The 21,375-nt window shown below is 43.3% G+C and overlaps 1 protein-coding gene and 2 pseudogenes across 5 annotated transcripts in view; 2 read left to right on the forward strand and 1 right to left on the reverse strand.

Moving 5' to 3' along the window:
• The first annotated feature begins 5,192 nt into the window (after positions 1–5,192).
• Positions 5,193–21,375, forward strand: part of FMNL3 (formin like 3) — a 51,234-nt gene continuing 35,051 nt past the window's right edge. For 3 of the 5 annotated variants that reach the window (XM_016151795.2, XM_016151797.2, XM_016151798.2), the window contains exon 1: positions 5,193–5,697. In XM_016151795.2, the coding sequence (XP_016007281.1) occupies positions 5,572–5,697 (126 nt within the window). In that variant the 5' untranslated portion in view covers positions 5,193–5,571. The remainder of the gene's footprint in view (positions 5,698–21,375) is intronic. The other 2 variants (XM_016151799.2, XM_016151796.2) reach the window with 2 other exon arrangements.
• LOC118614860 lies at positions 10,458–10,576 on the forward strand (annotated as a pseudogene).
• LOC118613636 lies at positions 10,807–11,146 on the reverse strand (annotated as a pseudogene).

Raw genomic sequence — 21,375 nt, forward strand, 5'->3', positions numbered from 1 at the left:
CTGTTTTCTTGCCTTTTCCAGTTTCTAGAGGATGCTGCATACCTTGGCTTGTGGCCCTGCCTCATTCTGCCCTCTGCTTCTGTTGTCACATCTTATCTTATTCTGGCTCTTCTGCCTCCCTAAGGGGACCCTCGGGATTACATTGAGCTCACCCGGATGATCCAGGATAATCTTCCCTTCTCAAGATTGTCAACTTAATCACATCTGCAAGTCCTTTCTGCTCTGTAAAATAACAATATGCACAGGTCCTGGGGATTAAGACAAGGGCATTTTGCAGAGCCATTATTCTGTCTACTTCAAGGACCAAATCTGAAGACATAAGAATGCACAACTAATGTTTGGAGATGGATCTTTCCAGTTGAAGCAAAGTGTTCATGAAATATTAGAGCCAGGTATGATAGGAAAAGGAGGATTAAAGAGGCACTGGGGTTTGGAGATGATACAGACCGTTGAATACCACATTAAGTTTGGGTTTTATCCTGTATAAAATACGAAGACTTTGAAGGCAAGTGAGTGGAGAGTTAAGAATTAAAGCAGCAATCTATCAGACTCCAAAAGACCATAGACTATGTAAATCTGGTGGTTCAAACAAAACAAAAAATAAAAGATTTGGGACCAAGAGCCCACACGAGTTGGATACACTGTTGTTTACGGTCTTATCGAATCTCTTCTTTCTGCTAGATGTTCTTTGAGCATCCATAATAAATGACAGAGCAATTGTTTCCCCTCATGGGTTCTTATTTTTTATTTGTCATAGAAGTCTTCACTAGTGTTATATAACTTCTCTGCCCTAGAAAAGTCTGCTATAACAGTTAGGAAAGTGTGTATTTGGGGTGAGGGTTTAGGAAAGGATGTGAGTTGGTTGATTTGTCCCACTGATTGGAAGAGGCTGAGAGTTTTGGGAGAGAGTTTCAATTGTCTGGAAAGACCATAGAAACCCAACTCAGGCTGACTTACAAAAAGTAGAATTTACCAGCTTTAAAAAACATTGATATGCTGATGATTTTCAAATTGATATTGCCAGCTTGAATCCCCAGTCTCACATGTATCCTATTACCTGTATAAAATACGAAGACTTTGAAGGCAGTGGCTACATCTACTTGGATGTCTAATCAGCAAATCAAACTTAGCATGGCCAAATCCCTGTTCCTGGTCTTCCCTTTCCATCTCTCCTGCAACAAATCTACTTTTCCCACAGTCTTTCTCCATTTCAGTTAATGAAACCTCTATGCTCCCAGTTACTCAGGTCAAATCCTTTGGAGTTTTTCTTCATTTGCCCTCCATATTCAAACTGTCAGGCAATTCTAGTGACATACTTTCAAATCCATCAGGGATCTGACCATTTTGGGACTTCTAGTCCAAGACGGCGCCATAGAATTGGAATTCCCTTCCTCCCATAAATACCCCGAATTTACACCTACGGAGCGATTCCCTATGAAAAACTGAGGGCTGACTGAACAGCTTCTGCACAACAACTGAGAGAGACCAGAAACAGGTAGCAGAGCTGGAGACATGGCACTGTGGGCACCCCAATGCAACACACCATCCCGTAGCTGAGAGGGATCACAGAACGGCCCATGCTGCTTACCCATGGGAATCTAAACAGCTCAAAGCTGCTCCAGCGTTAGTTCCAGGCCCCAGGGACTACCTGAAGCCTGAGCCCACTCAAGCTACAACTTTAATTGGTCCGCCAAGTTGTTCTGGGCACAGCTTGCTCCCAGGACTTCCCTCTGCCCCTGCCCACTCCAGCTTCAGCTCTAGGCTCCTGTGCAGCTTGACCCTAGGATTACCCAAGGCCTGAGCCCATTTCAGCTACAATTCCATCCTGGCTGACAAGACAGTCCTGATACAGCTTGCCCCCAGGACTTCCCTCAGCTTGTGCACACTCCAGCTACAGCTTGAGTTTCCAGTAAAGCTTGTCCCTAGGAAGCCCTGCAGCCCATGCACACTCCAGCTCCACCTGGCCTCCCAAAGACACCCAGCCCACGCAGTCTACAAAGGCAATGCTCCTACACAAATAAAAATAGTGAAAGGCAAGAATGATATATAATGGCTGTTTCCCCAGTCTGTCCACTGAAAAGGGCATGAGCAATGATACCTCAGTGGCAATAAGCATACATAGTTTCCAGATCTTGGGTTCTAATATCACTCCCCACTAAAAAGTGGGGTCTTAAGCAAAATGGCTGAGTCCACGGCCGGGGCTGGGAAAGTAAGCCTGTACCATCTTGGGCCATAAGTAAGAGCATGCTCAAAGAATGACAGGCACAGAAGGCAGCTTAAGGGAGCTCTCACTGGCCAAATCTAGGACAATCTGAGTATCAAAATAAGTAATGATATTGCAGAAACAAGATTAGCGAGAAACCAAGACCCAATTGGAGAGTTGGAGAACTGAGGTTTATTACATCGGTGGTCCCATAAGAGCTAGCGCTCTGCTGAAGATCTGGGCCCCAACCTCAGGGGTAACCTTACTTTCATAGGGCTTAACAAGCAAAGGCAATACATCTGTTCTTAACAAGCAAAGGCAATACATCTGTTATCTAGACAGAACAATCAAAGGGGAGAGTGAGTTTTTAGTTGATTCCGAGATCACTCTGCCCTTCGGCCTATGCAGCAAGCATGTCTACAGAAGCAGAACAAAATGCTGATTACAAGGTTAGCCATTTGAGTGGAAAATTCCTTTTCAATGATAGTGATGGATTATAATCTATTAAATAAATCAGAATCCATGGATCCATATTGACAGAAGTAAATAAATAAGGAAGAAGAGAAGACCTTTATAGTAAAATGTTAACTAATAAATGCAGAAGGAATGATAGAGTTTTAAAATCACTATTTGGCATTCAGTATGATAATTTGATTCCGGCATGAATCATCAATGGACTAGAAGGAACAGGATATTCACATAGCTTCAGATACTCTCCCCGCAGGTTAGTTACTAATTACAGAGGGGAAGATAATAATTAAGTATAGAAAATTGATGGAGATGTCTAGGATTTGGTGATCAAAGTTAACATCACCAATATGAGAACAGGTCACCATCACCTGCCAGCTGATAGGATCAATGAGAAGAACATAACATCACTTCTGGGATATTCCTGCCACCTATACATAACTTAAATTTAATAAAGTATCAGACGTACTCAGATCGAGGGACATTCTACAAAATATTTGGCCCCATCTCTTTAAAATATCGAAATTGAGAAGGACAAAGAAAGACAGATTAAGACTGATCCAGATGAAGGAAGGCTGAAGAGGCATGACAACTAAAATGCAACAACATGTGATCCTGGATTGGATCCTGGACCTAAAAAATTCTTATTACAGAGGATAAATCTATAGAAGTGAAATCTGAATAAAGTCTGTAGGTTGTATTACAGTATTTCATCAATGTTAATTTCTTGATTTTGACACATTTGTATTGAGGTTGTGTAGAATGTCTTTGGTTTTAAGAAATACAGTGAAGTATTTAGAAGTTAAAAAAATAATAACAAAAGAATCTGACCATGTTTCTCTGCCTGTACAGCTACTATCCTGCTCCAAAGCATCATCATCTCTCACTTGTATATTTTAATAGCCTCCTCACTGGTCTCCTTGCTCATGCCTCTATCGTTTATTTTTAATGCAAGAGCCAGAATGATCCTTTAAAACATAAGTTAGATCGTGTCACTCTTCTGCTCAAAATCTCCAATGGCTACCCTAACTTCAGGTAAAAACCAAAGTTGTCACAACACCCTACAATGCCCTGCACAATATGGCTTCTAGTTACCTTTCTGATCTCATCTGTTTGTTACTACTCTTTCCCTTGCTCATTACACTCCACCCACACTGGCCTCCTTGCTGTTCCTCTAACACAGTAGGCATAGTACGCACTTGTTATTTTTTGTCTGGATCATTATTCCCCCAGTAGCCACAAGGCTTATTCCCTCACTTTCTTCTGATTTTTTATCCAAATGTCTTATTAGTGAGGCCTTCTCTGATTGTCCTATTTAAAATTTCAACCTCCACCTCTATCCTCTTTCAGTTTTATGTTTATTAATACTGATCACTGTTCATTTTACTTATTTATTATCTGCCTCTTCTCTTACCCAGAATGTAAATTCCAAAAGAGCAAAACATATGCCTTTTTTGTTTATAGATGTATCTTTAATGCCTAAAACAGTATTTGACATATGTTGAATAAATGAATGAAAAGTTAGGGTAATAACTTCAGGCGTGGTTGGATTTAGATTCTCAGCATGTTACCAGAACTCTATCTTTATCTCTTAGCTTTGTTTTCCTCTGCATTGGCTTAATTCTCAAGCGGGCTTGAGGTGCGATGGCATGATGGCTACCAGAACCTCCAGATTTACAGCCTAGCAATTCAGAAGTCCTAAAAGAAATAGGGTGCCTCTTTCCTGATTGCTCCAGTGAAAGCCTTAGAAATGAGTCTTACTTGGGCTTTCATTAAGTGTTGGTCCCTAAAACAATTTCTGAAGTTAGAGGCCGAGATCCTGTGATTAGTTAGGCCTGGGTCATAGGGCTCCCAAGAATGGGGGTAAAGTTCAGCTCTACATGGACTGAGAAAAGGGGAGCAGTGGTTTTCTACCACTTGAAGAAGAGGGATAGAGGCAGAAACAATAAATGTCTATCACATCATCAATGATTACCCACTAGCAGACCTAGCTTCTTCTGCTGCCCTCCTTTTCACACCCAGATAGATCAACCTCTGAACTTTGGTAAGGTTCTCTTCTCTTAAATGCTTTTTCACCTGCTCGCTCAGTTAAAGTCTTCCTCTTCCCTCAATATCAGGTTCAAATATGATCTCCCTTTTGGTAACTCTTGATAGATGTAGTCTCTCTCCCTTTTCTTAGTATCCTAGTTATTTCTACTTCTTTTGTAGTTATCTTTTCACACTTTGTCCTACGTTTTACTTATTTGTATACATTGTGAGCTACTTATGGAAAAAAAGGGCTGGATCCATTTTTCCGCAGTCCAAGCTGACACCTCCTCAATCGCCGTGATCAGATGCATACCCGAGCCGCCAGGGCGCGCTAGGTGCCAGGCGTGAGGCCGCTGGGGGCGGGAGGCACTGTGATCGGCAGCTGTGGCCGTCAATCGCACGCAGGCGGGGGCGGGACGGCTGCCCGGGAGGCCTGTGGGCGGGAGGCGGGGCCTACATGAATGGGGAGCGCGCCGAGCAGGCTGCAGTCGGCGCTCGTGGGGGAAGCAGGAGTCCCAGCCGGGAGTGGGTGGGAGGAAACGAAGAGGGGGAAGGGAAAAAGCGCGGGGGGGTTGGTGGCGGGGAGGGGCAGCGCCAGGGCGGCGCGCCGAGAACAGCAAGGCACGGGTGTGAGTGCAAACCGTGGGCGCTTTGCGGGTCGCTTCTGTGCCACTGCCCGCTGCGCCGTCTCCGCCGTCGCCGCGCGCCGTCGCCTGCCGGACCCCCGAGGAGCCCCCGGAGCCCGCAACCGGGCTGAGGAGTCTGGACTTGGGAAGCGGGCGCTGAGGGAGGAGCCGAGTCCAAACAAGCCGAGCCCAGGGCCCCCGGGCGTGGAGGTGGGGGGCTGAGGCCCCCGAGGGGGCCCCGCCGCGATGGGCAACCTGGAGAGCGCCGAGGGGGGCCCGGGCGAGCCGCCCTCTGTCTCGCTGCTGCCGCCGCCCGGCAAGATGCCGATGCCTGAGCCCTGTGAGCTGGAAGAGAGGTTCGCCCTGGTGCTGGTGAGAGCGGAGCCCAGTCCTTTCCCCTTCCTAAAGCCCCCCAGGTCCCAGCGCCCCGGGTGGGACTTGGCCACGGTTCGCCCGCCCGGCCCACCCCTTCAGTCAGGGCTTCCGACAGACCCCGGCCTCCAGTACCTTTCCGGGAACCTTTGAGCAGCCGCCAGCCGGCCCCGACAGCCCCGTCTGGGACCTCCCAACCGACGCCTCAACCTCTGGACACTTAGGAGGAGAGGTCCCCAGCCCGGGACCGCCTCAAGATCCAGACTTCTTCCTCCCCGCCCCCCTTCTGCTGCCCTTCTCACTTCTCCCCACTTCCCCGACAGCCTCCCCGGGTCCCTAGAAATTCTCATTCCTAAGCCTTGGGTTGGTGCAGGGGAATTCAGAAGCTTGGAGCCGGCCCACTCCTCAGCCTAAGTCAGGGCTCTCTGACTGGGGAGACCGTCTCTCGTGTTAACATGGAGGCTTTCCAGGGAGTGGGTCCTACTCCCAGCCAAGACCAGATGTTTGGGGGAAAGAGGGGGGATTGGGAAGGGGGCTGGCAGCTCTTGAAGGGGTTGGAATAAAGAATGATGCCATTCTACTTATTTTCAGAACGGCCTGCAGGCATCTTGCAAAGTTATAGTGGATTTATCTAAAAGAGTTGAACATGTGGATAAGCCATTTCACTAGTGTATTTTTCCAATTGAAACAATACACAAACCATCCCGCCCCCCTTTTTGTATTAAGCCCTGGTGCTTGGTTTCTGTTCTTTGCCTGCGCTTCTTTTCAGTCTTTCCGTAGATTCCCAAATGATCTATACGGATACATTTTTAGAACTGACTTTGGGATTCTTTGGTGTGGGAACTGTAATGATGTTGGTGGCTCTATGGATAGAGAGGATCTGAGTTGGTATCACTGGGATGAAGCCAAAGAATATGTTGGAGCTAAATATGAAATTTTGGAAAAAGAAAGTGAACTAGGTGATAGAATATTTGCTAATAGGGGTAAAAGACTTGAGGAAATAGTTCCTAGTTCCTCAAAGAACTCTCCAAGAGGCAGTGTTAATGCTGCTGTTATTGTTGGTGTGGCTTGAAGGGCTGACTTGGCTTTTGCCCATGAGGAGGGATAAGTTGTGGACTTAGCAGCCTTATTGGATTTCATCTGCCTTGGAATAGGGAGATTAGATCTGTTGGCATCAGTGGAGCTGTGTAGAGATCCTGATCTCTCTCATGGTGGAGAGCTTGACATCTGTCCACTGGCACCACAGACAGGTCAAAGAGGATCCCCAAGGTTCCAAGGGGAAGCAGTGTTCCTGGCATCTCTCTGCCCACCAGCCCTGGAAAGGGACGAAGGGATCTGGGCCGCACATCCTGTGTCCCTCTGCATTTCCCTTAGCCTTCATTAGAGGGATAGAGTGAGTCAGTGACTACTAATGTGCTGTGGCCATCTCAGGCTGAGGAGGAGAGCCTGGGACTCTGGGACTCCTTGCCCTTGAGAACAACAACTCAACTGTTGGGAAAAAGAGTGGGAGGGAATCTGCACTCCAGTGGGGGGTATGAAAATCCCCAGTGAACTGGCTCAAGGTAACTTCAGAAATTGGAGGAAAAGGGGTAGTCTGAAGTAGGGCTGCCAGGCTCTTTGCTGTGAGAGCTCAGAACCAGAGTTGATCATGTCCTCATTGGAGCTTGGTTGATAAATTTGTTTAGCTGTCACGTTGATAACTTAATATTCACAAAATGCACGTGGTGTCCTGATTACTAGCCAGAGCACCCAGAGAGTCCAGGTTAAACAGGGGACTGGACCACCCACTTGCAAACCTTCCTTTCTGTGTAAAGTTTTGATTTGTTTCCTTGTGGCTTTTGTTTTGGTTTTATTTCTGTGTCTGAGCTGCTGCTGATTGGGGGTTGGAACAGGGCAGGCCAGGGCTAGTTAGCTGTCTTAGGAGAGAAGGGGATTTTACCTCACTTCTCCAACACAGGAAAATCATGCTATCTTGGGCTTTTGAGCTCTTCTCTGGGGGCTCTTAAAGATCCCTTTTCCTCTGATCCTGAAACATGCCCTTCAGAAACAGTACTTGGTCATGGATGCTTGACCCTGGAATAGGCTCAGGTATATTTCTTGAACAGTCAGGAGAAGCAGAGTATAGTCGAAAAAGCAAGGGTTCTGTCTTAGCAATTGTCTTAATTTCTCTGAGCCAAATCTATAAATTTTATAGATTTGCTCATCTGTAAATTGGGCCTAATAAGACTTATCCTGATGGGACTGAGAATTAGGTGAGCTGTGTGTAAGGCATTGGCACTCAGTAGGTTCTCAATGTAGTAAATTAGGTGCTTTTCTTGATTATGTGAGAGACAAGCTGCTCCTTTTTCACCCTTTTCTTTTCCCAGATTGTTAGCTTCACTATGATTAATTTACTTTCAGAAAAAGCCAAGTGGTAGTTTTTTTGGTGGGGCAGGGGTTGAGGTGACATACTAGTGTCCTGGTTAAGCATTGGGACTTTCATGTCAAAGTGGGCTCAAATACTAGCTCTTCACAATCTCCAGTTAAAAAAGTGTTTGACCTCAAGCAAGTTAGTTAATCTTTGAGTCTGTTTCTTCTTATAAATGGGGATAATAACAGTATTTGTCACATGAGATCGTGTGGATTTAATGAAACTAGAAGTCAAGTGCTTAGCAGAGTCTGTCATCTATATGCTTAGCAAATGGTAGCTTTTAAATTTGTAGCTCTTAGCAATGACTCAGATCTGTGACCATTTGTAGTTTCAAAATGGGATTCTAAGTGTAGAAATCTGATGAAACCAATTACCCAATTCCTTATAGCCAGTCTCAGAGATATGTCTGCTGCCATCCCAGTGTGTCTATGGAAACCCCCCTGAAAAGCACCCTGGTTGAGGAAGTTGTATCACTGCTGAGTCAAGACCACAGGCTCCCAGCTTTCTGGTACAGACATATGATCTGACCCATAGCTTGTCAGCTGAGGTTGGATAGCTCCAGGTTTGAGGCCAGGAGGTAATTTGTTCAGGACATTAATTCCAAGAATTCTAACCTAGCCCAGTGCCCTAATCCCGGGCTTCCCTACTGATGTGCTGGGATAGTGATCCCCTCATCCCTGGGGGCAACTGAGGTCCCCTATTGGTCCCCTTTGGCTGAGATCAGCTTCCACTATACCCTGTGTATTATTTTCTAGGTGTGCCCTGGTGTGCTGTTAAGCTGTTGCCTTGGGATTGGGATTCTTCCTTACCCCCTTGTGTGTCTGAGTGGCAGCTCCCATTCTGTTGAGAATTCAGAAGGTTAGAGATGGGTGGTTGTTGGGGCTCCTCTTTATTAATACCAGAATGAGATCCGATTTCTGGCCTGAAAATACAGCCCAAGTCTGTGTATTTTGGTTCCAACTAGATTATTGTTTACCCTCAATTACTCAGAAGCTAGCATTCTGGCCACTACTGGCCTTTCCTTAGAGAGGGGAGGCAGAGGACTTTAAAGACATTGAAAGGATAGCTGTCAGCCTTTGCTGTATTTGCACCCTGATTTTTCTCTTTGCTGATTATCATTGAAATGGAGCCTCAAGGTTCTGATGCCAGAAAAATCCCTGGATATCCCTCAGGAGGGGGCTCTCAGGACATGAGGGTAGGTGAGGTTGTGTGACAGGCTATCCCTGCCAAGGCTCCTCCTCTCACATTTTCATGGTGACGACTGATGACTTGGGGTTTTGCTGTAAGTGTAGCATTGATGTGGGAGCTAAGCTGGCCTGGGTGCTAGTTGTCTAAGAGGCTTTGATGGGCCTCCTTTGACACAGAAAGGACTGGGAAAAAGTTGGACTAAAATATCAAGTTCCAAATCACCATGGTGGCAATTTTTTCCCCCAGTGCTGGAGGTTTTGGTGAATTAGTTCAGGCTGGACTGGAACTTGGGGGAGGGAAAATGCCCTTGACAGCAGCTGGTCAGAGGAACCCCCACCCCTTGTTCAGAGACTCCACTAAGACCCTAGGCCTCATTCCCTTGACCTTCCCACATGACTGCTGCCTTAGACTGGGGGAAGTATGTGTATGTGTGTGTGGGGATGGACTCCTTGTCGTTTGGGAATGTTTCAATTGCTCAGAGGGAGATTTGTTTTTTTTTTTCTTTTTTCTCTTAAAGTAGTACTCATTCTCTAAAAAAAAAAAAAAAGTATGGGCAATTTAGAAAGAAGAAAAGATTGAAGTTTTAGATTGAAGAAAAACATCCCTATTTTCTTTAGTTACTTTGCCAAACGGAGCCAATGTGTTTTAAAACTTTTAATATATTTTTCTCTGCATAGGGTTTTGTTCGGTGTTGTGATATTAGTGTGTGTGTGTGTGTGTGTGTATGTGTGTGTATTTCTATCCAGTTTTTTTTTTACCAGTTTTCTCAGCCTAATTATAAACATTTTTAAATGTTTGCACAATGGTCCATCAAGTGAATATACCATTGTTTACCTAACTACCCTCCTACTGTTGAACATTCAAGGTTGTTTGCTTCTGTTTGCTATCATAAACAATGCTGTGATGAACATCTTGGTGTGCAAAGCCATTTTAATATTTAGTGTTTTCCTTTGGATGGGAAACCAAAATCGAACATTCTGGGTTGTAGGATATGTTTTTAATTTCTTAAATACACATTTCCAAATGGTTTTCTAAAAAGGGCATAATGCATGTGAATGTCCTCAAAGGGAGGGAGGAAGATTAAGAATAGCTTTTTTTCTCCTGATTATGAAAATAATACATGCTTATTAAACAAATTTGGAAGTTAAAAAATATAAAAATAGTCTATGGCCATGCCACCCTGAACAAGCCCAATCCCTTCTGCTCTCAGAAGCTAAGCAGGGTCAGGCCTGGTTAGTACTTGGATGGGAGACTACCTCGGAAGACCAGGTGCTGTAGGCATAAAAAATAAAAAATAAGGATTGTAAGCTGACAAGGTCCTTGCAATCTGTGAGGTCAACCAAGCGTTGACTCACCTAAAAAAATAAATAAAATTAAAAATATATAGAAGAGTATAAAGAAGAGAATTAAAATCACCTGTAATCTCACTATCTACTATTAACACTTTTTTGCTATAACAGAACATTTCATTACATTAGTTTCCTATCCACACAGTGGTCATTTAATGATGATTATATTGGCCATTTCCATTAGTGGTCAGGAGGCTCTTCCACTAATGGCTCTCATGGTTTCCGTTTTTTCACTTTTCTCACTAGACTTTGTCTTCAGTCTGAAGAATCACTTCTTCTATTTAGCCACTCTGAAGTTGGTCTTCTAATTTTTAACATCTGATTCTGCTTTAACCATACACAACTTCTCATTTATAATCTGTTCTTTATACTTTCTGTATGCTGCATTTTTAGGGATTTGCTCAAGAACTTCAAGAATCTTTGAATACAGTATCCTTACCCTCCCGTGTGGACTCTCACATACAGCCAATCACACAAGGCCGATGGTCTTCAGCAAGCCCATGACAGCACCGACTCTCTGCTACTAACATTTTGATATTCTAACTTTATATATATGTATATATATATTCTAACAATAGGATCATACTGTGCATATTGTTTTGTAAACTAATTTTTATTTTACTATTTTAAACATTTTCTCGTTTGTTTAAATATTCTTCAGTATCATGATTTCATGACTGCTTAGTACTCCATATCTTATTTTATTACTGCATTATTTCTCTCTCTCTCCTATGAATAACACTGTGATGAATATCCCGTGCATACATATTTGTGTGTATCTCTGATTATTTACTTAGGATAAATTGCTAGAAGTTGAGTTATTTGATCAAAGACATATGCTTTTTAAAGGCCTTTGAGAAATATACCTTCTAAAAAAGTCGTACCAGTCGGCTTTTCCATTTATAGTGTGAGTGTCTTCCTTTTTCTATAAGCTATCTATTACCAGATGATTTAACTTTTTAAAAATCTTTGCCAATTTCATTAATGAAAAATGATGTCTCGTTCTCCTTTTCATTTCTTTTGACATTTTATCATAAGCGTTTCGGCCATCTTTTGTTTGTGTCCATTGCTCACAGTTGGGGATTTATTATATCTACATATTTCTATATAATAAATGGGTACATTTCCCACACTTTTTCATTATAAAATATTTTTCACATGAAAGAACATGTAACTATTATGTAAGATTAAAATGATAATAAGATGGACACCAGTATATCCACTGTGTGTTCTTGGAATTGCTTCTTGTCCCTTAGAGTTTCTTCTCCCTGCTGTCTTATTTTGGATGAAAAAGCCCTTTAGCTTAGGACTTGTTCAGTCTGTTTCTGCAGCTGGGACCGTCCAGGTGGCAGCCACACCAGTGCTTCATAGCTCTGTCTGTGGGGAAACAACTACAGCTGGTGAGAACAGGAACTGGTGGTGGTGGAAATAGCTAATCTTCAGTGAAGTGAAAAAAGAAGCCAAGGTGGAGAGGAAATGAGACCACAGATCCTCCCCTACCCCTGAGGTTGCCTGGGAGGCTGGCTGGAGCCAGGGCTCTGGTTCTGTGGTCAAGACATAGTATCCGCCCCAGAACTGACTGTAGTGGGCCCAGGGGATAGCATCGCTGGTTGCCTGAAGTCCATGTGTTATCTGGTCAGCCAGGCTGGTCGCCTCCATTCTGGAGAAACGTTTCTCCCAAGTCCGAGCTGAGCTGAAGCAGTGCCAGGGAAAGGCCGGAGGTTCATTCCAGTTCGGAAGTGCACTTCAGAGAAGAGGAAGGAACTTTTTCTTTGAAGATAAGAGAGGGTGCTGTCTCCACATAGCTCCCCCCTACCCTCAAATCTCTCTGGCTACTCCCTTTTGGAATAGCACCAGATGGGAACTTGGGGATTTTAAGGTTGTCACCCATGAAGAGAAGTAGATTCCAGAATAGAGATGACTGGGTAGTTAGAATTCCTCAGTTCCTATTCCTAGTCTCTCTTGCCTCCCCTGGCAGAATCACACCTTTGTATCTTGTTTTCCTCCTACATGGGAAAATGAGCCCCCTCTCCTGCCCCCCAAGAAAAATGTGGAGGTGTCAAGCTGCCTCTCTGTCCTTGAGGTACTCTGGTTGTCTTTGCTTCCTACCCTCCTCTCTATTTCTTTTTTCATCTTTAAGAATCCTATTTCCAGTTTCTCTTACCCTTTCTGTCTTCAGTCACATCACAACAAAGGTGTAGGTGGGGAGTTTGTGTGTTGGGTAGGGGAGGACCTGGTTAGAGTTTTTAGGGGAGCAGTTTTCTCCTCCCAGCTTTATTAATACGCATTATCTTCTCAGTTTATAAGTACTTTGAGGTCCTTGAAAGATATTCTAAATAATGGTCAGAATTACAAGGGGCTAGCAGAATTATTTACATGACAAATTTTGCCAGTAGAGGAAGGATTTAGGCTATTATATACCTGTGTTGGTTCAGTTCTTGTCCTCTTCTCTTCCCATTGTCCCCTCCCCATCTCTTTACCACCTTCCCACCCTTACCCAGAGTTATCACCAGGGCTGGAGCTGGGCTGGTGGCCTTGCCTCTGGGTTCCTAAAAATATTAACAGGAAAGGTATGTATTCTCTTCCTCCACTGCTTGCTCATTTCTACTAAGATGTAGACTAGGGAATGTCATAACCCTCCAATTGCTCTGCCCCTGTCTAAGTAAGAGCTGGGGATGAGCCTGGCATGGGTATTTTAGGAGATGGTTATCCTGCTTTAAGAACAACCTACAGCTTAGAGCAGAGTTAGTTTCTGCTCAGTTGTTTTTACCAGCTTCTTTGCAGGAAGCTGGGTAACCAATCCCTAGATCTTCCTAGTGTTTCCTCTGAAACCTGAAAAAAATCCATTCTGGGCAGAAGTAGTTGGTTTAAAAGACTTGCTGGCTCAGAATTGTATGAAGGAAGGAATATCAGTTTAGAGTCAGAAGAGTTGGGTTCTGATCCAGCTTTATAGCCTTTTTTCCCCAACTGAATGACCTTGGGCAAAACCTAGAACTTTCCTGAGCCAATTTCATCCTTTATAAAATGGATGATAATACCTTCCTTATAGAGTTTTGAGGATATTTAAAGTAGACAACATAGTGAAAATACTTTGTAACCTACAAAGGTTCTACACATAAATGTTTGTGCCATATACAGTACCCACTACACCACCTCTGTTACTGTAAGTTAAAGTGGTTTTCCCTGGGGGGAGGTGTTGTCCCAGCAGGGAGTTTGGGGAAACGAATGAGGATGTTTTGTTTATCACACTGAATTGAGGGTGTCCCTGTGCCTGAGCACCAGGAACATTAACCATCCTGAGGCATTTGTGTCAGCCTCACACAATAAAGAAGGAACCTGTCCACAAAGCTGATAGCTCACCTGCTTAGAATCCTCTTCTACTAATCGGTACCTCCATTGCCTCTGTGTCTCAGTTGGGGATGATGCTTCAAGAGCAGTAAAAGTGAAGGCAGAGCCATAGTTTTTGGTGCTTTCTTGGTTTTCCCATTTCCTATTACCTTCAGCCTAGAGGCGGGCCTCTTTTTATTACCTCTGTCTGTAGGTTTAGTGCCCAATTATCCGATTCCCTCTGTTCTGTGGCCTCTATGCTAAAACTTATCAAGGAGCAACTTGGGGTACACATACTTTACTGCTGACCTTTGCCTACCCCCTTGTTAGTTTCTCAAACCAGGGTAAAAGTTCTCTTAGTTTGGGAATGTATTTGAGCAATCTTTCAGCAATGCTTCTACATCTTTTGGATAACAGAGCCTTCTAATTAAATCCCCCCATGCAGAGAATTTGGAGAGTTTGAAGCCCATTCTTGGATCTGCTAGAGAATCCCTGACTTTGAGCCTAGAGGAATAGGAAGGTAGAGCCGGGTGAGCAGAAGCCACTGTAGGAGCTCCTTGACACAAACAGTACTCTCCATATTTTGTAAGGAGAAGGAGTCCTGGTTATTGTTTCAGATACAATAATGCCTCTGTTGGCGGTTCCGAAAAAAAGAGCTTATTGAAACTTGGCTGACTCCTGTTCAGGGGAAGATAGTCTGGCCCCTGGACATTTTGGTTTAAATTTTGATTAGGGACACTGTGTAGTGGGATCTGCCCCTTTGAACTAGACCCTCAACCTACAGGAACATCCAGGTAGGGATGACAGGATGTACTTTGACAAGCCAGGGGAACCAGTGGCATCCTTGCAGTGAGGCCCAAAGGTTAGGTCATATCCTGTGTTTGGAGGTACTGCCTGATTGCAGCTGCAACTCCCTCCTGCAGGCGTAAGGTCTCCGGGAACATCCAGACCCTTGGCTTCCCAGGGTGTGCCTGAGAGGGGAGCTGCGGAACATCCAGTCTCTAGTGGGTACTTCTATGCTTAAATCCTCTTGCTTTCTACCTTACGAAAGCAAAACAACAGCAACAACAAAACCCTATACTCTTTTTGACTGTACAGAATATTTCATACTAAAATTTTTGAAGATAAATTCAAATCTTTTGGGAACTTTATTTATTATGAAAAAACTTCCCCCCCCCAGGACATTAAAAATGTTTTTTTACTTGGTAGAGTCTCTCACCTCATTATTTTAGGAATGGTTTAGTTTCTTATCTCCACCAAATGCGTGGACTTGTATATGTTAAGGAAAGAGAACATTTGTTGGGCATATGCCCCATGCTTTTCCATTTAACTTAACAACATCTCTCTGAGGCAGTTATTTACTTCTCTTTTACAGGTGATAAAACCAGGGCTCAAAGGAGTTAACTAACTGGGGAAGTTCTCCACTTTATGTATTATATACTTAGGCTTTAAGCAAAAATTTTTAGTTGGATAGTTTGTTCATGCTAAAAGGACTACTAGAAATACAGCTTCTAAAAGGTCCTTAAATCATTGATTCTATGTATAGATTTAAAATTGCATAGAACATTTTCTGAAAAAATACAAATAAAACTGATAACAATAGTTACCTCTGGGATGCAGGGAGGGAACCACAATGGGAGGAACAAGAGAGTCAAAGGGAATTTAGCTTTATACTGTTTATATTTTTTATGGGGAGAATGTACTTATATGTTAGTTATATAATTAAAAAAAGGAAAAAAATCTTAACCTCACTAGAAATCGAGGAAATGAACATTTAAATGATACGCTTTTTATACTAATTATCTGGGTGAAATTTTAAAGATTGATAATGGCCATGGTTATCATTAATGGTACATTAATACAGTATTAATGGCAGGGTAATTTGGTACAAACATTTAAGAAAGCATTTTATAAGGTTTATCAATTTCAAATGTGCATACCCTTTAACTCAGCCATCTCACTTCCAGGAAACTGCCTTACAGAATTGTTTACACATTTGCATGAAGGTGCATAGAAAGGATCCTCAGAGCTGCATTGTTTAACAGTAAAAAACTGGAAATAACTTAATTGTCCATTTCCTGCCCAAATCTATTTCTCTTCTATTCACCTAGTTACCCAAGGCAAATACTATTCTCCCTTCTCCCTTTCCCATACCCAGTCTATCAGTAAGCCCTGCCAATTCTATCTCCAAAAATATATCTCAAATCTACTTATCTGTCTTTACTGCCACCACTCCAGTCCTAGTCAATATCAGCTCTTGCTTGTATTACATCCAACCAACTGGCCTCCAATTTCCTCTTCTGCCCCTTTCTCTATCCTCTCATCCATTCTCCACAAAGCAGCTAAATTTAAAATATAAATCAAATAGTATGTCCCTGTCTTAAAAACCTTTAATGGAAAAAAAAAAAAATTTAAAGTCTTGGCCTTGGCGCGTAGAACCGAATTATTGGGCTCCTGCTGACCTCTTCACTCGCACTCCTGTTTATCAAGCTCCACGTTCTCCTTTCAGTTCAGGACAAGCTCCTTTCTGTTCAGGACCATTCACAAGCCATTTCCTTTCCTGGAATGCCCCGTTCTTGGGTCTTCAAATGGCTTGATCCAGCTTATACTTCAGGTCTCAGTTTAAAATATGCCACCTCTAAGAGAGGCCTCCCTCCCTTATTGTCCTCTGTCTTAGTATCTTATTAATTTCTTTTGTATTATTTCCCATTTTGAAATTATTTGTTTGATTCCTCATTTATTCTCTGTCTCCCCAGACAGCTGACTCCATGAGGGTGGAGACTTTATGTATGCTTATCACTGTATAGCCAAATACCTGGCTCTGGGTAGGCACCCAATATATGCCTGTGGTTGATAGGAATCTCCAAGATATGTGTATAAATAATCTGAAAAGGCAATTAAGAGAAGACCATATATAATGCTTTATAAATTTGTAAATATATATTTGTAAATGTATAGAAAAAAGGCCAGGCAGAATCAACACGAAGCTGTTAACTGTAGTGACATATGGAAGGGGGGGATGGTTATGGTTGGAGGCTGAAGAGTGACTCATTTTTTATTCTATAAGTTTTTCGATTGATTTTTAAAAAATAATATGTACATATGTATTTATTCCTCCTTTACAAGAAAAGGAGGAATAAAAATTGGGGAGGAGGACTCAACTATTATTGCAAAAAAGAAAGCTCCACACTCTCATTCTCTGCACTGAGCCAAAAAAAGAGCAAGAGGGAGAAAGACCACTAGTGGGATCAGCAACTGGCCACAGCCCTTTCCCTGCCCTGTGCTGAACTTGGCACTAGTTCTCAGAGTAGAAAGAATCCTAAGAGATGTTCTCCTGCCCTGAGGCTGTATTTTAAATTCTTAAATGTAGGTATGATCTTAATCCCCCAGACATAGCCAGGCTGTATATTTTTAGCCTCTTTCATTTCCAGGCCAGTGAAAACTGCACCTCCAGCCTTTGCAGAGCTGGAGCAGGTGAATTCAGCAAAGAGAATACACATGAGCTCTGGGACTCACTGCAGCTAAGCTTCTCAAAGTCAAGTCGGTTCAATAGCCTTGACCCTCATGGAAGCCAGGTTCTCTAGATTCTTGTTTCCTAGGAATACGGATAGCTAATCACTTTAATAGCTAACATTTATTGAGTGCTAATCTCATGCTAGCACCATGAAGCTCTTTACACACATTAGCTCATTTAATCATCACCACTGTATGCAGTAGTTATCATTATCTCCATTTTATAGGTGAGGAAACTGAGGTACAAGGAGGATAAATGGCTCATTTGGGATCACACAGTTAGTAGATGGTAAAGTCAGGATTTTAATCCAAGCAGTCTGACTCCAAAGCCCACATCTTAAACAACAATTCCTCTTCTTTCTAGGGTCAGTCCCCTTTTGCAATCAGTCCTGCTTTGGAGGGCATTGTGTAGATTATGGCAGAATGTAGAGGAAGTTCCAAGACAAATCTTCCTTTGCTAAGAGGTGGTGGGAAGATTCAGGCTTTGGAGTCAGCCATACTTGGATTTGGATCCCAGCTCTCATACGAGGACATTGGCTATTCAACGAGCTTTATTCTTTTAAATTACTTTGGGATGTACACAGGGTATATGAAAAAATAGATATCTCTTTTACCTTCATGGAGTTTAGAAGGAAAGACAGACTTTTTTTTCCCCCTCTCCTACTTCCACCCCTGACCTACAGATGTTGTTGTCTCTCCTTAAGAATTGGATCTCTGAAGGCGGAGTGTCTCCTATGCACTCACGCTATGCATCCGGAGCTTGGTGCCCCCGGGAGACCTGGAGCACTTGGGGTATGATCCATGGCTCCACCTGGGGCATGAACCCAGGACATGCATGTAAAGCAGACATGCTAACCACTACACTATGGAGCCACCCTGAAAGACAGATATTAAATAAATATTTTATTATAAATTATATATGTCCTTGGGAGGCAAAGAACAGATTGTTAGGGGAGAGAATAGCTAAATGAGAGCCAGAGACAAACAGCCTTGAAAGCGATCTATTTTCATTTCATTTTCCTTCCTTCCTTGATTTATTAAGGAAATATGTCTTAGGTGCCTACTGTATACACAGCACTTTCTCAAGTGCTTTGGAGAATACCAAAGAAATAGAAGACAATGCTCACTAAGCTGGAGAGACAGAATATATATTTAGAACTGTATTTTGAACAACTAGAGAATTAAAACGAGTGTGTGTCCTCAGGTGGTCAATGAGCATTCTGTGTGCCTCATCTTACTCATAATATGGGGATACTATTTGTCTTTCCAAATCACATGTATTTGTGAAGACCAAATGAGATCATGGGGTGATGGGTGTTGCCCTGCTACAGGCACAGAGGATTGAGGAGTTAGGGGAGAGTCAGCATGACATAGAATCATTAATCTGGCAGTGCTCTAAGAAGAGCATGGACTTGAAGTCAGGTCTTAAGGTGACAAGTATGGATTAGGAGAGAGGAGGCTGTTGTAGGCCAGGAAGCATATGAGAGGGAATTAAAGAGGGAGAATGAACCAGCTGTATGAGGGGCAGCTGGGAGTCCTGTTACAGACAGAGAGGTGAGCTTGGATTAGAATGGATGATCAGTTCACAGAAAATTTTGTCTAAAGAGCCACTGATTGTTAGAAGAGGCTATGGAGGCCTTCCTGCCCAGCTTTCAACAGGGGATAGAGATTAATTGGTAAGTGCTTCCTGGCCATTTATGGATTTGTTCATTAATGTTGAATGATTGCAATATATGAGAAATAAGTGATTAATCCTTACAGGTTAGGGAATCAGAATAATTTGCTTTAAAACTGGGTAGGAGATGATCCTACAGTTTACCTCAGAAATGCGGAAGTCCAGAAATATAAAAGCTTCCATTTCTAGTTATCAAGTTTTAGGTTAATTCTTTCCTTTGTTAAATCTTTCTTGACTTCCTTTGGATTGAAATGTCTTGTACTAAATAATTTGTATAATTAGTAACGACTTGTTCATGGTAGCTGCTTAACACATTTCATTGCATGGTAACAGTGTCCAGTGTTTGTGATCCACTTTCTACCTGGTAGTGTTTTCTTACACATTGTATTAGGGAAGAGGGTAGGGGGATGGCACCCTCTCCCAGCTAGTCATCTAGGCTAGACACTTGGGAATCACTCTGGGCTATTTCTTCTATCACCTTCTCCATATCTACTACCACTGCTATAGTTTTTCCCATTGCTTCGCTAGTCTGTTGTAATAGACACCTTAGTGGTCTCTCTACTCCGGTCTTACAGACCTACCCATCCAAATTCATGTCATAGTCGTATGTAAAGATCTGGGAGAAGGGGTTCTAGGAAGAGAAAATAACCTACGCAAGCCTTAGGATAGAAAGGAACTTTGCACATTCGAGGGACTAAAGGAAAGCCAGATTGGTTGATTAGGATGCTAAAGAGATGTCTGAGAAGCAGAAGAGAGGTGAGCAGGGCCCAGGTCATGGGGACCTTGTTGGCCTGCCTTGGTGAGGAGTTTGAATATTAATTTTAGGGAGAGTGACCTGATCTGCTTTATAGTTTTAAGAGCTCATTGTGGCTGCTGTGTGGAGAGCCCTGGAATCTGGCTCCCTTCTGGCCAGCATGTTGGCCTGAGTGAGGCTAGGCTCCTCACTCAACTCTGCCTGGCAGAGCTATCATGCCCTCTGCCCTTTCAGGTTTGACTGGTGCTCAGCCCTCACTCCTATACCCCCACTTAGGCCAAAAAGGGCAGTGCCTCTGTTAGGCTGGCCCCAGTGTTTGGCATGCCTCCCGGTGGCCTGAGCCTATAATTTGGTGAATTGGCTGGTTACAAAAATAAAAAGTGCGACCTATAACTAAAGCCGAGTGGATTCAGTAAAGAGGGAGCTTTTAATTTGCTGAGGTCCTGGGCTGTATTTAACTGGAGGAGAAATGTGTCTCCTCCCTAGGCGCTGCTTCATTTTCTGCCTTTAGTGCCTGTTCTGAGGCAGGTTAGGGTTTGTGAGCCTGGGGGTGAGCTATGGGGACTTTAGAGAGATATAGGATGGGGTGTTAGGGACCAACGACAGTTTCGATGCGGCTGCCTGGGCAGTTGGCATTATACAGTCTTGCTTCTTACATAGCACACTGGGACGAAAATAGAGTTTTTAAATGTTTGATTGTGTGATCACTCTTTTATTCATTTACAAAAATTTTATTGAGTGTTTGCTCTGTATTTTAGACATTAGGAATACCATAGTGAACAAAAGAGACGAAGAGACCTGCCCTGTAGAGTTCACATTTTTGGGGGGAGAAAACCAAAAAAGATACATAAGGTGTATAATATAATATTAAGTAGCAGTAAGTACAATGAAGAAAAAGAAGGTAAGGGGATAGAGAGAAATGGGGGCATATTTTAGATAAGGTGACAAGGCAAATTTTGGGATTCAGGTATGAAAGAAAAGGGAAATAGTAAAGGGCAACTATCTGTGGACTCTAAATCCTGGCTCCCAGCATTTCTCCAAGGAAAGGGCTCCCCATGGTGGTGCAGCCAGTCTGGGCAGGGGTCAGATCAGTGCCCGTTTGGGGGCCAAGTTTTATCCTCGCCCCAGAATCCTGTGGTTGCCTCTCCTCGGCTCCACTTGTCAGAACTGTCTGCAGGGTAAGGCAGGGTGCTGATTAACTGTAAGTAGAGACCTGTCTTTCCAGGGCTCCTCAAACCTGATTCTCTCAAGATTTCTTGAAGTCACTTTGTGTGTTCTTGGCTAGAGGAGGAAGAAGTCTGGCCTGAGAAACTGCAAGGAATGCAGAGATTCTTTTGCCTATGACTGGATGCCCAGCCAGGCCTTTTGCAAGAGCTTCAGGGCTCAGTGGATTTGGATTTGAATCCTGGCTCTGCCATTGATTAGTTCTGTGACATTGGGCCAGTGCCTTAGCTTCTTCGAG

This window comes from Rousettus aegyptiacus, unplaced genomic scaffold (assembly GCF_014176215.1).
Source record: "Rousettus aegyptiacus isolate mRouAeg1 unplaced genomic scaffold, mRouAeg1.p scaffold_m13_p_2, whole genome shotgun sequence".
NCBI lineage: Eukaryota > Metazoa > Chordata > Mammalia > Chiroptera > Pteropodidae > Rousettus > Rousettus aegyptiacus.